Source organism: Hypomesus transpacificus, chromosome 12, assembly GCF_021917145.1.
Source record: "Hypomesus transpacificus isolate Combined female chromosome 12, fHypTra1, whole genome shotgun sequence".
Lineage (NCBI taxonomy): Eukaryota > Metazoa > Chordata > Actinopteri > Osmeriformes > Osmeridae > Hypomesus > Hypomesus transpacificus.
This window is the reverse complement of record NC_061071.1, coordinates 7,121,130-7,137,275: the sequence shown is the minus strand read 5'-3', so window position 1 is coordinate 7,137,275 and position 16,146 is coordinate 7,121,130. Positions and strand designations below refer to the sequence as shown.

The 16,146-nt window shown below is 42.3% G+C and overlaps 4 protein-coding genes across 5 annotated transcripts; 1 reads left to right on the top strand and 3 right to left on the bottom strand.

Moving 5' to 3' along the window:
• Positions 1-223: 223 nt before the first annotated feature.
• LOC124474923 (trichohyalin-like) lies at positions 224-2,694 on the bottom strand (the record flags this gene model as incomplete). Its single annotated transcript, XM_047031388.1, has 3 exons — positions 224-438; positions 699-956; positions 1,218-2,694. Coding segments are annotated over 3 exons (1,875 nt in total), but the record flags the coding sequence as incomplete, so codon positions are not given.
• Positions 2,695-3,474: 780 nt separating this feature from the next.
• Positions 3,475-4,818, bottom strand: LOC124474922 (trichohyalin-like; the record flags this gene model as incomplete). The annotated part of the gene is made up of 1 exon (XM_047031387.1): positions 3,475-4,818. A coding segment is annotated over exon 1 (1,260 nt), but the record flags the coding sequence as incomplete, so codon positions are not given.
• A 3,489-nt stretch (positions 4,819-8,307) lies between these two features.
• cpb2 (carboxypeptidase B2 (plasma)) lies at positions 8,308-11,114 on the bottom strand. Of its 2 annotated transcripts, none has more exons than XM_047031586.1 (11): positions 11,015-11,114; positions 10,722-10,797; positions 10,429-10,553; positions 10,201-10,306; positions 9,999-10,100; positions 9,793-9,897; positions 9,557-9,667; positions 9,281-9,371; positions 8,944-9,146; positions 8,762-8,846; positions 8,308-8,665 (listed from the first exon to the last, which is right to left on the bottom strand). In XM_047031586.1, exons 1-11 carry the CDS (start codon positions 11,089-11,091, stop codon positions 8,478-8,480), a joined length of 1,269 nt encoding a protein of 422 aa, XP_046887542.1. In that variant the 5' UTR covers positions 11,092-11,114; the 3' UTR covers positions 8,308-8,477. The 2 variants fall into 2 exon arrangements, with proteins under 2 accessions (XP_046887542.1, XP_046887543.1); XM_047031587.1 differs by having other exon boundaries at positions 10,722-10,823; positions 11,015-11,037.
• A 282-nt stretch (positions 11,115-11,396) lies between these two features.
• alg11 (ALG11 alpha-1,2-mannosyltransferase) lies at positions 11,397-15,074 on the top strand. Its single transcript, XM_047030895.1, has 5 exons — positions 11,397-11,481; positions 11,754-11,975; positions 12,166-12,537; positions 12,773-13,338; positions 13,508-15,074. Exons 1-5 carry the CDS (start codon positions 11,435-11,437, stop codon positions 13,792-13,794), a joined length of 1,494 nt encoding a protein of 497 aa, XP_046886851.1. The 5' UTR covers positions 11,397-11,434; the 3' UTR covers positions 13,795-15,074.
• The last annotated feature ends 1,072 nt before the right edge of the window (positions 15,075-16,146 follow it).

Here is a 16,146-nt window from a genome sequence, read left to right as displayed (position 1 = left end):
AAAAAATACACTTCTCCAACCGTAAACCGCGAGACCCCTAACTATCTCGCCTGCAACCCCAAAAAAACAACTTCATCCACAGCAATAGTATTACAGTGGAAAACACAAAATAATTTCTGTACATAGAGCCACAGTATGAAACTGGAACTAAACCACACTGGCATCATTTTCAGTATTCAATAAATTAATACAAGCTTTTGTATATCACTTGTGTGAAGTCAATAGTTATTTATTTGTTGCTTGTTTTAAAAACATATATTTTTATTTTTTTGTGCCCTGTGGGTTAGGATACATCTTGTTAGTTGGCCTTTTGTAAACCATCCACATAGTTAGCAAATGCTGACAGTTTGGCTCTCCTTTCTTCATCCAGCTCTTCCTGATCTTTGATTTCCCAGAAGTGCAAGATCTTATTCCAGAAACCACCTTTCTTCTTTTTCTCTGTTTGCAAAAGACAAGCAAACAATATTTCTACATGGTCTAGAGTACACATCCTAATTACATATCAACATATCAAACCTACAATGGTTTCTTATTGAAGAAATTCTAACATGGCTTACACATCTTACATTTTTTGTAAATTTCCATAGTGCCTACTTTTGCTGCACTTTGCCAGGTTGACATTGGGAGCATTATAGAGATCACATATTATACTTTCACATCACAAGATCTGGGACAAGTGACTAGTTTAATGTTCTTACTTTTCTCTGACTCTTCCTCTGACTCATCCTCTGACCATTCCTCTGACCATTCCTCTGACCCTTCCTCTGACTCTTCTCCCTCTGACTCTTCTCCCTCTGATTCTTCTCCCTCTGACTCTTCTCCTTGTGGCTCTTCTCTTTCTGACTCCTCTGACTCATCCTCACAGACTTTTTTATCCACAACCTTCTCCTGTTTTTTCCGATCTTTTCTTTGAAAAAACTTCCCAAGCTTCTTGAAGAAACCCTTCTTCTTTTTCTCTGTTTGCAAGAGACAAGCACAACATATTTCTACATGGTCTAGAGAACATTGAATATCCTCATATCAAACCTACAATTGTTTCTTAATTAAGAAATTGTAACATGACTTTCACATCTTACAATTTTTGTAAATTGCCATAGTGAAATGGAATGTACTTTTCCTGCACTTTGCCATTGACATTCCGAGCGTTAAAGAGATCACATACTATACTTTCACATCACAAGATCTGGGAGAAGTGACTAGTTTTAAAATGTTCTTACTTGTCTCTGACTCCTCCACTGACACTCCCTTCTCTGACTCTTTCCTCTCTGACTCCACTGACTCTTTATTCTCTGACTCTTTCCTCCCTGACTCCTCCACTGACTCTTCCTTATCTGGCTCCTTTGACTCATCCTTACAGACCCTTTCCTCCGTAACCTTCTCTTCTGTGATTTTCGGTTTTATTTCATCCTCTTTTACTTGTTGTCTCTGCTCCTCTTGAATGTTCTGCTGCTTCTTCAGCTCGACGAGTCTCCCAGCTTTTCTCTCCGTTCTCATCTTGACTGACCGTCGCAGATTCTCTTCCCACCATTTATTTGCCTCTGCATCGAAGGGTTGTTGGCAAGCCTTCCGTTGTTTGTCATCCTCCTCCCATCTCTTCTCTAACTCTTTCATTTTCTTGTCCTCTCTCATAATTTTCTCCCTATCTTTGACTAAACCTATTTGTAAGTCGAATGCTTTTTGGAGCCAATAGTCGTCTGCAGCTTTCTCTTTCATGTCGAACAATTTGGCCAACTGTATTTTATCCATCTCTCTTAGTCTTTCCTCCTCTTTTTCTTCCCCTTCCCTCAATTTCTCTTCTTCGCTTTTCTCCTCGGGTTGTTTTAGCGCTTCCGCTGCTTTATTCTCAAGCTCTTTCTGTCTCTTCAATTCTTTCTCTTTCCATCTCCTGTCTCCTTTTTGTCTCCATCTTAGCTCTAAAGCTTTCCTCTTCTCCTCTCTTTGCCTCCTGTCCTCCATTTTAATTTCCATCTGTCTTTTTCGCTCCTCGTCTTGTCTTTCAGTCTCCAGCCGTTGTCTTTCCTGTTCCCTGTCGTTCTCAGTTGGTTTCATTTCTTTTCCATCAACCATGTCTTTCTCGATTGGCAATTTCTGTTGAATCTCTCGCTGCTGGTTTTCATCGTTTTGTCGTATTATTCCCACCTCCCCCTGTCTTTCCTCCTTAACTCTCTCCTTCTCTGATATTTCCACCTCTTTTCTAGGTTTTGTATCCTCTATTTCTTGCTCAGCGATCCTTGGTCCAGCAGCCTTTGTGCATTGTACAAGTTCCAGGTCATTTTCAAGTTCCCGCTGCAGGGACTCGGTCTGTCTCAACGGATACTTTTCATGTACTTGCAGTCTCTCAATGTCTCTCTCCCTCTCATTTTCTTGACGTCTTTTGGATTTCTTCGGCAGGCCTTCTTTACATCTTTCTTCCTCACTCTCTTGTTCTATCTGCCTCTGATCCACTTCCTGTCTTTCATGCTTGTGCTTTCTTGTTTTCTCCATCTCTTTTTGTCTCTTTTCCTCTAGTCTCTCCTTTGCTTGTTGACTTTTAATCTCTCTTTGTCTTGAGATCTCTTTAAGTCTTTCAAGTTCTTTTTTAAGATCCTCTTTTTGTTTGGCCTCCTGCCTCTGCTTTTCCAGTTGTTTCTGTCTCTCTTCCTCCTCTAGTCTGTCCTTTTCTTGTTGACTTTCTATCTCTCTTTGCCTCGCATTTTTTTCTTTTTTCAGGTCCTCTCTTTGTCTAGCCTCCTCTCTCTCTCTCTCTAGTTCTCTTTGTCTCTCTGCCTTCTCCTTTAGTCTCTTCTGCTCTTGCTGTCTTTCAGCTTCTTTCTGTCTCTCATTCTCTTTAAGGCTTTCATGTTCCCTGTCCAGGTCCTCTTTTTGTTGCTTTCTTGCCTCCTCCTTTGCGCTCTCCCTTTCTTTCTGTCTTTTCTCTTTCCTCTCTCTCTTCAGCTGTTGTTCCTTTATCTCAGTCTCTCTTTGTCTTATATTTGCTTCAGATCTCTCAATTTCCCTCTTTCTGTCTTTGTTTTGTCTCGCCGCCTCCATTTCTTGCTCCATCTTTTTCAGTTCCTTTTCCTCCTCTTCTCTCTTCTGTTTGAGCTTCATCTCTGTCTCTCTCTTTTTTTCAAGTTCCCTCTGAAGTGCCTCCTTTTCTCTTGCCTCCTCTCTTGTTTTCTCCAGCTCCTTTTGTCTTTTTTCCTCTAGTCTCTCCTTTTCTTGTTGACTTTCAATCTCTCTTTGTCTTGAAATCTCTTGAAGTCTTTCAATTTCCTTCTTCAGATCCTCTTTTTGTTTGACCTCCTGCCTCTCCTTTTCCAGTTCTTTCTGTCTCTCTTCCTCCTCTAGTCTGTCTTTTTCTTGTTGACTTTCCATCTCTCTTTGTCTCTCATTCTCTTTAAGTCTTTCAACTTCTTTTTGCAGGTCCTCTCTTTGTCCAGCCTCCTCCTTTGCTCTCTCCCTTTCTTTCTGTCTTTTCTCTTTCCTCTCTCTCTTCAGTTGTTCTTCTTTCATCTCAGTCTCTCTTTGTCTTGTATTCGCTTCAGATCTCTCAATTTCCCTCTTTCTGTCTGCGTTTTGTCTCGCCGCCTCCATTTCTTGCTCCATCTTTTTCAGTTCCTTTTCCTCCTCTTCTCTCTTCTGTTTGAGCTTCTTCTCTGTCTCTCTCGTTTTTTCAAGTTCCAGCTGAAGTGCCTCCTTTTCTCTTGTCTCCTCTCTTGTTTTGTTAATCTCTTTTTGTCTTTTTTCCTCTAGTCTCTCCTTTTCTTGTTGACTTTCAATCTCTCCTTGTCTTGAAATCTCTTTAAGTCTTTCAATTTCCTTCTTAAGATCTTCTTTTTGTTTGTCCTTCTGCCTCTCTTTTTCCAGTTCTTTCAGTCTCTCTTCCTCCTTTAGTCTGTCTTTTTCTTCTTGACTTTCTGTCTGTCTTTGTCTCTCATTCTCTTTAAGTCTTTCAAGTTCTTTTTGCAGCTCCTTTCTTTGTCTAGCCTCTCTCTCTCTTTCTATTTCTCTTTGTCTCTCTGCCTTCTCCTTTAGTCTCTTCTGCTCTTGACATCTTTCAGCCTCTTTCTGTCTCTCATTCTCTTTAAGTCTTTCATGTTCCCTGTCCAGGTCCTCTTTTTGTATTGCCTCCTCCTTTGCTATCTCCCTTTCTTTCTGTCTTTTATCTTTCCTCTCTCTCTTCAGTTGTTCTTCTTTCAGCTCAATCTCTCTTTGTCTGGTATTTGCTTCAGATCTCTCAATCTCCCTCTTTCTTTCTTCGTTTTGTCTCGCCGCCTCATTGTTTTGCTCCATCTTTTTCTGTTCCTTTTCCTCCTCTTCTCTCTCCTGTTTGTGCTTCATCTCTGTCTCTCTCCTTTTTTCAAGTTCCATCTTCAGGACTTCTTTTTCTCTTTCAAGTTTTTCAATATCCTTCTGAAGGTCCTCTTTTTGTCTTTTGGCCCTCTCTCTTTCCATTTCGTTCTGTCCTGCCCTCTCCTTCTCTTGTCGCTCCCATTCTTGCAGTCTTTCTGCCTCTCTTTGTCTTTCAACTTCCCTTTCCAGTGTTTTCTTTTCCCTAGCAGAATCCATCTCCCGTTTGGCACTGTCTATCTTTTTCTGTCTTTCAAGTTTCCTCTTGAGATCGTCTTTCTGCCTTGCGTCCGCCCTCTCCCTTTTGATTTCTTTCTGTCTTTCCTCCTCCTCCTGGCGCTCTTGTGCTTGCTGCCTCTCCTTCTCTTCCCCAAGTTGTCTTTGCAGATCCTCCCTTTCCATGTCCAGAGGTTTATGCTTCTCCTTTTGTCTCCCAGCGTGTCTTTGCAGCCGCTGTTTCTCTTCCCTCCTTTCCCTCTCTCTCTGCGTCTCATGCACTCTTTGTCTTTCGAACTCCTGCTCTTTCATTCGTCTGTCCATTTCTTCCCTGTCCGACGTTTCTCTCTGTCTTCCTGCTTGGTGCTGTGACTCTGCAGGGTTTCCATCCTCAACTGGCTTTCCATCAACAATTCTTCTAGGTGTTTTTGCAAGCTAATTAAATAACACAAAAGTTAGCATAGAAGAACATCAGTGTTAACTCAGTTTTGGAAATGAATTAAGTATGCATGTGCTTTTGTCAGTCCCAAAAAGATGGTCACTATACAGCTGCTACTATGCAGTAAATAAGGCGGACACAGTAATCTTTCACATCCAAATGGTGAACAGTCTGTTAGTTCTTGAAAATAATCCTTGTCACCGACAAAGGTTGTTGAACATTGGATTACAGCGTCTGGTAAATGACTAAATGTAATTAACATAATTTGAGGTCAGTGTGAAAGGGCTATTAGTTTCAGTATTCTGCAACAGATAAACCACTACCAACTAATCCTGTCTAACGGGTTTGTGATATAGACCCATAACTTTGTGTTTACACCCCAGATACAAATACTGTAGCAACTCTGCCAGAGCACAATAAGATAATTGGGGTGGGAGGGGGGGGGGGGGGGCGTAATATCTTGGGTATGCGCTGGAAGATGAGTGAGTGACATTGCCTATGTTCTTGGTTTTTACCCGTTTGAATTTGTCAATCCTTTTCATCAGTGAAAGGTTTTTTTGTTGGAGCTCTTCGATGAAAACCTGTTGGTCCTCCACCTGGTTCTCCAGTTCCTTCACTCTTCCCTCCCTTGCCTCCCTCCGCAGCTTCTCCCTCTCCACCCAGAGATGAACCCGCCGCTCTCTCTGCCGGTCTCTCTCTCGTAGCTCCAGCAACTCTCTCTGGATCGCCTCATTTGTCATCTCACCCGGTCCGGCTAGACCAGCATTGTTGGTGGACACTGGCGGTTTATCGAGGACAAATATAGAAGGCTTCTTTTTGGCCTGGGCGCTGAATGAGAACAAATACAAAATGTTAAATATCCTTATAGGTCAACCCACGGCCATGTCAAGCAATCCTAAATAAGCAAAATAAAATGTATGCATATATTTTTGGGACAAATCTTTTTGGTAGAGAACGTATTGTTTAGTTGGCCTGTGCTAGTGAAGAGGAGACTTACGGGTTCACTTGAGTGCCCGTCACTGTGGCTACAAGAGCTTTACAGGGACATAACTCTCCATCAGAGGTGCTCTCATCAGAGGAACTCTCAGAGCCACTGAGCCCCAGGGTGATCGTTCCTAAAGAGAACCTCTTTCCTCTGCAGTAAAGGGCACACGTCACATCATCAGCATATGATCCTATTCACATTCTGAAACGCAGCAGACTGAACAGCACATCACGCTGTCACGCTGTTCTTTGAAACCAACTCTTTCCATACAAAAGAGCACTCGAATTTGGCCGTTCCAACCATCCGGTTTAGGCAACACCGTCTCACCGTTTGTTAAGCATCGTCATGTCTAAAGGAAATGCTCCATAGGAGCCTGCTCCCAATAAGGAGTATCCTCCAGCACTGTGGGGAGACACACACACACATTAGAACATTTCAAACTGTCCATTCTTCTTTTTTTGGACATATAACCTGTACAGCTACTGTGAAGTAGGATACTAACTGGAAATCCTCGGGATGACCCAACTATAAAACCTTACATACTTTTAACTTCAACATTGAACTTGGGGCTTTCTCCAAGGACTGTTTAAATCATTAAGCCTTTCTTTACTATGGTATTTTTGTTGAGCTTAAAACTAAGACTAACTTTGATCTGAACCCTCCAGACTTTCAGGTTCTTCTCAGTCATCCTCACTAAATGTAGAGCAATACATCCCAAACCTGAACCAATAGCTGCTATGCTTACAGTAGCAAGATATCTGTTTAGTGGTTACTTACTTTCGATTTCCCTTCTTTCCGAAGAGAGCTTTGGGAAACTCCCCAGGATAGAGAGTCACCTTCTCTCTGTCAGAAGCAGAAACAGACACATCCACACAAGGTCAATAACATAATTATGGTGGCAACCACCTAGGCAACATCCTAACTAGAAAGGATTGATAGAGTCTAAAATCTGAATGAATCTAGATTGTCACAGAGATGTTGTGTATGCTTAAATAACTCACATCTTCCTTGGCATGTTTGTTAAGCCATTCCTCCTCTGTAAAGAAATGATACACTTATCAAAGGAAAGCCAAAACAAAATGAATGTTGTTCAGGTAACAATAATAACACTGGAAACTTTAAGATGCAGGAAGTAGTTCCACTTTGTGGATCAAAGTTGCAGTTATTAGCTTGCTGAACCTCTGTTAGCTAAATGAGCATGAAGAACTTTAATTTAACATTAATTTGGCAATAAATTATAAACAACATTATTGATTTTAATCTTACTACACATTTTTTCAGTTGAACTTGTAGTACTAATTTAGTCTGCATCCAAAGTCATTAGTGTCTTATCCTTACCTCAATACTTTCACCTTCCTGGTAATTGTCACAATTTTAACAAGCTCATTTTCTCAAAGGTAGGCCTTGAATGTATGCATTTGATATTGGTCGAAATAACAGTAGAATGCAGTTTGTTTGCATGATTTAATGTTCCAAAAGTTTTAACGTTTATGACATCAGCCTTCTATGACGATTCTGATCATGGACTGTAAAAACTGATCAGTACGTCCGCCTGGGAATCAAACCAATCTGTAAACCTATTATTTACTTTCTGGTCTGAATTAGCCGTATAATCATTACAGAATGTGGACTTTTACAATGCGTTGCCATTGGTTAGAAACGGTAGAACGTAGATTATTTCCATTTGGCTAATCCATTTAGTTTGGTCGACACTTCCATTAAAAATCCCCAAATACATTGGTTTATGGTTCTGCCGTTTGACACCTCAAATCACGTTGTAAATATTACGCCATTGGTAATCAATTGTGCAATATGTTGGATAGTTTTCACGCAGGTCTATATTAAAAGATTTCTTCACGTGGTAAAGTGTTTTCTGTCGGTAGCAAATACATGGAAGTCAGATTCTTATCATAACAAATAACGGAACCAACATTCAGAAACCATCCCTCTTGTACTAGGCAACTTAGTCTTATCCTTACCTCAATATTTTCATATTTTCTCGGTAATTATCACAATTTTAACAAGATCCATTTTCTCAAGATGCCTAAACTGTATGCACTTGATTCTGGTCGAAATAACAGTAGAATGCAGTGTTGGCACCAATGTTCAAAAAGTTTAGAGCTTCATGACATCCCAGCCTTCTATGTTTCTATGACGATTCTGATCAGTACGTCGCCTGGGAAACAAACCAAGCTCTTGTTTTATAATATATATATAAATTATGTATATATGTATATGTATATACTTATCAAGTGTTTTCATGCAGGTCTATCTTAAAATATTTCTCACTCTGAATTATGGCATCTTAATGTGCATGTAGATGTAGCCTGCTCAATCCAGTTGAAAAGTTGTCTTTATTCAGCTTTGCTTACATTAAAGATGTATCCACTCAGCCATGATACTCATACCTAGTGGCTAAATGGTGGCAATCCATACAAGAAGTGTGATTTGCTCAAGCAAAACACCCAATTGACTTTCTGAGACTCATAAAGACATTGATTGACTTCATTGTATCTTCTTCATGACACCGTTAGTGATACTCTTCATTGCAACAAGGGCTTCGTTGCAGGCCCTAGAGATAAGTGATGGTGGTAGGAGGAATCCATAACGCCCTGTGTCCTGGAGCTCAAAGGTGAAAGCATAGCTGATACCCAGCTTGTAAGCCCAGTCGTCAGAGCCACCAGGGGCCAGGTCTGGAACAAAACGCGTGTCAGTGGCTGTGGCTTGTTATGTAGTTTATATCTAGAGTGGTGTGTGTGGTGTATTCTTGTCTCCAGAGGAAAACTCACATATGGTTTTTGCTCCTGCACCATATCTGTAGTTGTTCCTGTAATACCTTTTGATTTTCATAGCAGCCTCCCTGGTTAGCTCAAGCTGTTAAGAAATAATGCAGCAATGGGTTGATCCTGATTAGGATCCTGCCAATCAAACTAAATCCTTGCAGTCCATGCATGTCCCCTCAGAAACTCACCAGCTCGTCATGGTTTTGAGCCTCGTCGTGAGAGCAGGAATATGGGAAGAGCAACATCTGAGAGTAGGAGTGGATACTGAAGTAGAGCTTCACAGACTCCTTGTGGCTTCGCAGGAAGTTGGCCACAGCCTGTGTCTCCGGTTCCGACTCAGGAAACTGTCCGCAGTAGGTCTCATCACAAGGTTGGTTAGAGGCACCTTCAGCTGCAGGGGAGAAAGGTGAAAAGACTGTCTAACCACTTGATATGAATAATTATAAATGGTGAATAGGTTCAAAGAGGCCTGGGTGGATATGGTTTGAATCAGCTTCCTTCAGCCCTGCTAAAATGTCGACTCACTGCACCAGTTGGCATCAAAGTTCCGATTGAGGTCAGTTCCAATGCAATAAATGTCCTTCCTCGAGGAACGATTCTTCCTCCACATTCGGTTCTGGTTGGATAAAAGAGAACATCTTGACAAGAGTGAGAAGCACATCATCCCTTAGCAGTCCAATATCTTGACGAATATCTCTGGCAACACTAACATGAACATCATGTACAGTATTCATAGGATGATGTGCTTTGAAGTTCCTACCACTACAACACACACACCTACACTCTTCCTGCGTTACCTACCGTGGTCCATGTGTATTTGTATCCATCAGGATTCATCACCGGGAGGATATAGATGTCCAGTGTGTTTAACATTTGGGTTATGTCTTGATTCTGCTTGTAATGATCTAAACACTGTTGAAAGGGAATCATTAAGAAAGCGTGCTGGATTACTGGAGACTGTAGTGTTGTATATGATCGCAATATTCCATGATTTCTTTGTCAAATATGGTGGTGTAAGAGGGGCATGGTGTACTGACATGCTGCACAAACCACAGGCAGAAAGCAGGGGAAATCCACTCTCTAGCGTGAATGCCACAGTCGATCCACATTGCTTTCTTGTCAGCTTTCTCCTCTCCTGACAACTGGACAGAAAACAATCAACAATGAAACTAGATGATGATAATGATGTTATTATGTGCAGTCCAACATATACAGAAATGAGCAGCAAACATGTGCAGTGCACCTTGAGGACATAGAGTGGTCTTTTCTCATATGATGAACCAATTAGTATGGCTTTGACCATGTTTGGGTGTTCCTGGGTGGTCTTGTTTATCCAGTGATAGATCTAAACAGGATAAAGCATGTCCACTTCACACAAACCTTGGTTACCCAAATAATTCATCTTAATCTGAGACTGTGTACTAAAACTGTGTTTAGAACCATACATCTTCCAAAGTATGATATTTCTCATAATATGACCAGTTGCTACGAGGGTCTGTTGAGTTCCTGGTTTGCATCTCTATCAGTTCCTCTGTGTTGGTCAGTAACACTCTAAAAAAAACAAAGAAAAACCTGAGCTACCATACAAGTGAGTGTGCATTTAAAATCATGACAATGACTGCAAATAATTTGTCATTCAAGATGATGCAACATCACTGTGTACATCCACATACATATGTGTTACATGGTGTCTTTGGAGAAGGTCTTGTACAATCCCGGAGGAATTTGCTGGAACAAACAGGTGGACCTCGCTGTCTGCTTTGATGTACAGAAGTGAAGCAGGTTGCCACAACACTGTCTAGAGTTTCACACAAAATAAAGTATAAACAAATATATATCAATGATTCCACTAGGACAACTCCAAATTCCAACAATGAACGGGCCTCAAGCAAATGGGTTAAATTACAGAAAAGGTAAGCAGATGTTAATAAAGGGGCTATAACTTTATTGGTATATATACATATACCTCATATCGGCTGGATATATTCTTTACAACATCTGCTTGCTCTTGCGTTGAGACTGTTATTGAGAGAACCTGGTCACTGTGAAAAAAAAAAAAACGGATCACCTAGAACACATCAATAGGCTATAACTCAATGCTTTCAGCTACCATTGTGTACAATGTTCAGGCAACTTGACAGGCCTACATTTGTACTGAAATAATGGGTCTTCCCTATTGTACGTCATTATATATTTTTTTAGCATTTTCTCTTCCTTGGTTCAATAGTTGTTATAGAGACACTTGCTGTTGTTACTTACTGTGTAGATGAGCAGTTTCCTGTCCTAAAGAATATGCCAAAGTTCATAAAAACAACCACCATCAGAAGAACCCTCATGATTAGGTTGTTTAAGACTTGTGCAAGGGGTTGGAAATCTGGGGGAGGGACATAGTTGTGTTGACTTAGGTAGACTTGTTTACTTAAAGTTAAATGTTAATTTTTTTAGGAGAAGCGATAGAACGTCTTTGATGTCATATACGTAATTTCAAAAGAGGACAAAAATGATATACATTTAGGGATTAGCAGTCAAGAGACAGTTGGGGAAGACAGGCACAGTTTAAAAACATATTGTTTTTCGCTTTACCATTTTTACACAGGGTGGCGCTGCAGAGCAACAAAACAGATAAGACGCAGAAGAAGAATAGTTCACAGGTTATGTTTGGTTGTTAGGGCTGTCAAAATGTCTGGCCATGACCATCTGGCTTTCTGCTTATGTGAAATAACAAGGTAAACTAGCAGACCAGTTATGATATGAGCATTGCAGTGTCAATGTTCGTATGAACATCGCATGATATAAACGGTCTTCTTGTTGCTCCTGTTCCCTACCACTGCTTGTCTACTCTATCCTACAAGTAGCTAACGTAGCGAGCTAACTGTTTAGGCCAGTCTATGGTTTAGGCGCTTATTTGGCTAAATGTAAGATATCAAGCAAGACAAAGCTTGTTTGTCAACAGCTTAATACACTGTGTAATATGTCACGTTTCTTTTTATTGCCCCAGGTTATTGTGGTCATTGCTGCTTCCGCTATTGTTTCTGTGCGTACTTTTGACGGCTGCACTGGTTCTACTCGTCGTTGGTGTGCGCTTCTGGCTGCAGGCCAACAGGAACGCAAGGATAGCACGCGATGGACGTCCTACAGTGGCCTTCTTCCACCCATACTGCAATGCTGGTGGCGGCGGCGAGAGAGTTCTCTGGTGCTCCTTAAGAGCGCTGCAGAATAGGTAAAGTATGTTGCTACAGAACTAAAACATCCAATAGTAGAGGTTAAAGTCCTTGCAGTCTCAAGGCTTGGAACCGGAAATGTTGCAAGGCTACTCTTGTGTTCAGGTCCCATTTGGAATAGACATAGGGAAATGCATGCTATAAAATGGATGATCAAATATATTCTATGATCATGCCTTTCCTCCCTAGGTATCCAGACCTGTCGTTCGTGGTATACACGGGCGACCAGGGCGTGACCGGCCATCAGATTCTGGACGGAGCTCGTCGACGCTTCAACATCCAGCTTCCACGACCGGTCCAGTTTGTTTTCCTGAGGCACCGTCTGCTAGTGGAGCCCGGCCTTTTCCCCCACTTCACCCTGCTTGGACAGAGCGTGGGCTCCATCTTCCTGGGCTGGGAGGCCCTCACAGAGTTTGTCCCTGACCTCTACATAGACTCCATGGGCTATGCCTTCACCTTGCCCCTGTTCCGCTACCTTGGAGGTTGCAGAGTGGCCAGCTATGTGCACTATCCCACTATCAGCACAGACATGCTGTCTGTGGTGCAGGAGAGGAACCCCAGGTAAACATGAGCATGCTCTCCACATTTGAGAACCGTAAACTAGCGGGAATATAATTTTTATTACTGGTAATGATTGGTTATAATTGAATTTTCCAACCTGGTCAATGGAACTGACCAGGATTTTATTTTATGACCTTATAACTATCTTAATTGATTGAGTCCACTGACATGATTAGAACTCTTTCTCTCTGTTGATTGTGACTGTTCCGTAACTCTTCCTCAATTCCTCCTTCAGGTTCAACAATGCAGACTTCATCTCTAACAACCTGTTCCTGAGTGCAGTCAAGGTGGTCTACTACTGCCTGTTTGCCCTTCTCTATGGGATGGCTGGCTCCTGCAGTGACGTGGTCATGGTCAACTCCACCTGGACCTTGGACCATATCCTGGCACTATGGCGCGCCCCCAACCGCACCAGCGTGGTTTACCCCCCCTGCGACGTCCAAGCCTTTTTCAATGTCCCACTGGAGGAGGAAGGAGACAGGAAGTCCCACTCCATTGTTTCTATTGGACAGTTCCGGCCGGAGAAGGACCATAAGTTGCAGATCCGGGCCTATAGGAAACTATTGGAGAAAAGGAGGGCGGGGCCTGGGGGGCAGGAGGCGCTGAGGCTGGTTCTGATTGGTGGCTGTCGGAACGAGGAGGATGAGGATAGGGTGCTGATGCTGAGGGGGCTGTGCCAGGAGTTGGGCATCGCAGACAAGGTGGAGTTCAAACTGAACATTTCCTTTCAGGAGCTGAAGAGAGAGTTGGGGGAGGCCACCATTGGTCTGCACACCATGTGGAACGAACATTTTGGCATAGGTGAAGAAGCAGAGACATGACTTTTATGACAAATAATACAAATGCCATTTATGAATGATTAATACAAAACAAACTTTAAATTGATCAGATACAGTGCCACAGACACTTACATATTCATATATTGCTTGATCTTCACTTGCTTAGCCTGTATCCTCTCCTTTCTCCCTAGGTGTTGTGGAGTGTATGGCAGCAGGCACAGTCATCCTAGCGCACAAGTCCGGAGGCCCCAAGCTGGACATTGTGGTGCCCCACGAAGGCGGACCGACAGGCTTCCTGGCCGACGATGAGGACAGCTACGCGGACGCCATGGCGACGATCCTGGGAATGGCCCCCTCGGCTCGCCTGGAGATCCGCCGCAACGCCCGCCAGTCTGCGGCTCGCTTCTCCGACCAGGAGTTTGAGGCCTGCTTCCTGGCCGCCATGGAACCTCTAATGGGCCTACATCTGGCACGATAATGGATGAAAGCAATTTGACCCTTAATTTATTGGATCTCCTGTAGGGACCATTTATGTTGATGGAACTGCCCAAATAAATATGAACTATCAATGTAGAACTAGAGAGACTAATTTCTGGCCAAATGGTGAAGTGTGCTTGTCCAAACCTGTTGTTTCAATACATTTTTGGAGACAGAGAAGTTGCACGCCTGCTGTCCAGCCTCGGCACACCGCACTGGAGATCTTTCCAGAAAGCCACCCCTTTACCCCTGCTGTAGATATTCAAAATTGTCAGGGCAGAGAAATTGCCCCCATTCTACCCAGTTTCCACCAGGACACTCCAGACAACTGCGGGCGGGGATCGTACCAGCAATGTCGCAACTCCAAGTCACCAATTAACCATCATCATTTGCGACTGTTAACCCACCACACCACAGGAGCCCTTCGCTGAAGAATGTTTCTCCGGGCGTTTCTCAAGTGCCTGCGAATCTGTGCTCGATTTAAAAATCAAAAGGCCAATCTTGGGTACTTCACTGGAATGGAAACGAGCATATTGATTTGAAACTCGTCATTCAAGATGAATAACCTTTGGTATCTGGTGCATGCCTCACTCCTTGTTCTACGTCACAACAATGTCTTTTGGGAGTGGCCATCAAGTAAATATGACATCAGCTGAAAGTTCCCAGGACATGGAAGTCACCTGTGAGTGGGGATTGAACCCATCATTCCTTCGATAAGATTTCAGTTTACATGGTCCATGCACTTAACCACTGAGCTACCATGGCTCCATCAAGACACAAACATTTGTGGACATGAGAAGGTCTTGAAGGTTTGCTGTTTCAAAATACATAGATAGTTTCTGCAGAGCAGATCTGTGAAGCCAGACATGGGATTCAAACCCAAGCCCTCTGAATAACACCTCAGCTTACATGGTACATGCACTTATCCAGAAAGCTACCAGGACCCCAGGAGACAGATCACATGACCCATACACCTGTCCAGATCATTTTGATTAAATGCAACAATCCCCAGGCTAGAAACAGTTAGCATATCTAGCTCTAACATTGAGTCTATGGGGAACCAAGTCCTCAAAACTGACTGCTTGTTTTATGTGTGTGTATGTCCTGTCCAAATTGGATGGGCTTCATGCTGTGACTAGGCTGACCACCCGTCCTGCTTTGCGTTGTCGCACAGCATTTTCACCCCTTGTCCCGCACGTTGCATATTGAAAATGCTGTGCGATACAACGCAAAGCGGGACGGGTGATCACCCTAGCTGTGACCCATCCCATGTTATAAAATGAATACCTGTTGTTATTTTCCTTGATGTTCTGTACACTGGAAATTATGCCATTCTTTGATGAATTGATTAGAATGTCAGATAATCCTCTATCATAATGTAAGTATTTAATGTAATATATTGTATTTTTATATAGAATATAATAAATATACGTTCATAAAACATTATTCCCTTGATAAATGTTCTGCATGGTCTTAAACCAGCTATTGTCCCAAGAAGGTGTCACAAAGGGTTCAGACATTCGATTACCATTAGATTAATAAATGTGAACGTGAAATATCATCATGGCTGAGTGTTATTGTACATTCCTATATAGGGGTGGGGGAAAAAATCATTTCACATGACTTGCGATTCAGTCTTCTAGCGATTCTCCCCCCCCAAATTTTTTGTAGCACATGTTGAATCGAAATTGAATAAAAAATTGATTCACAATTTTTTTATCGAATCTCGAGGTAACAAAAGATTCCCACCCCTATATGATGCAGGACTAGACCGTCTAAGTATGATGAACAAATAGACAGTGAGACCAGGTGAGGTATGCTTTGAACATTTATACTGTGATCTTCGGTTTATATGCAAGTCAGAGGAACAATAATTCTGCATCTCCCCCCATTTTCTTCATTTTAATTGGCCCCGGAATCAGATTAAACACTTTAATAACTTAATGCCTATTTTAGTCAGACAGGGTTACAACCAGGATAATGATATTTGGTGATATGAAAACATACAGTTTCTCAAAGGCAAGAAGCACAGTGGATAAGCAAGATAACATGAGCATTCTACAACCTCTGATAATGGTCCATGGTGGTTGTGGTTAACCATGCCAACGGTGAGGCCATGTTCGGCACGTTGAACCCTGTGGTTGGCAGAGACAACACTAGCACCCTGGAAAAGAAGGCATTGCTGCAAGGAAATCAAATCAATCTAGGACAATCCCAGCTTGTGTAAAACCTATGTATGTACCACATATAACTGACTGGTGTGTTAATGACTCATTCTAAATGGATTGCTATAGATGGGCTGGGCAGAGGCAGAGATTGGCCACCCCACCAAGTTAGGTTATGGACCAGGATA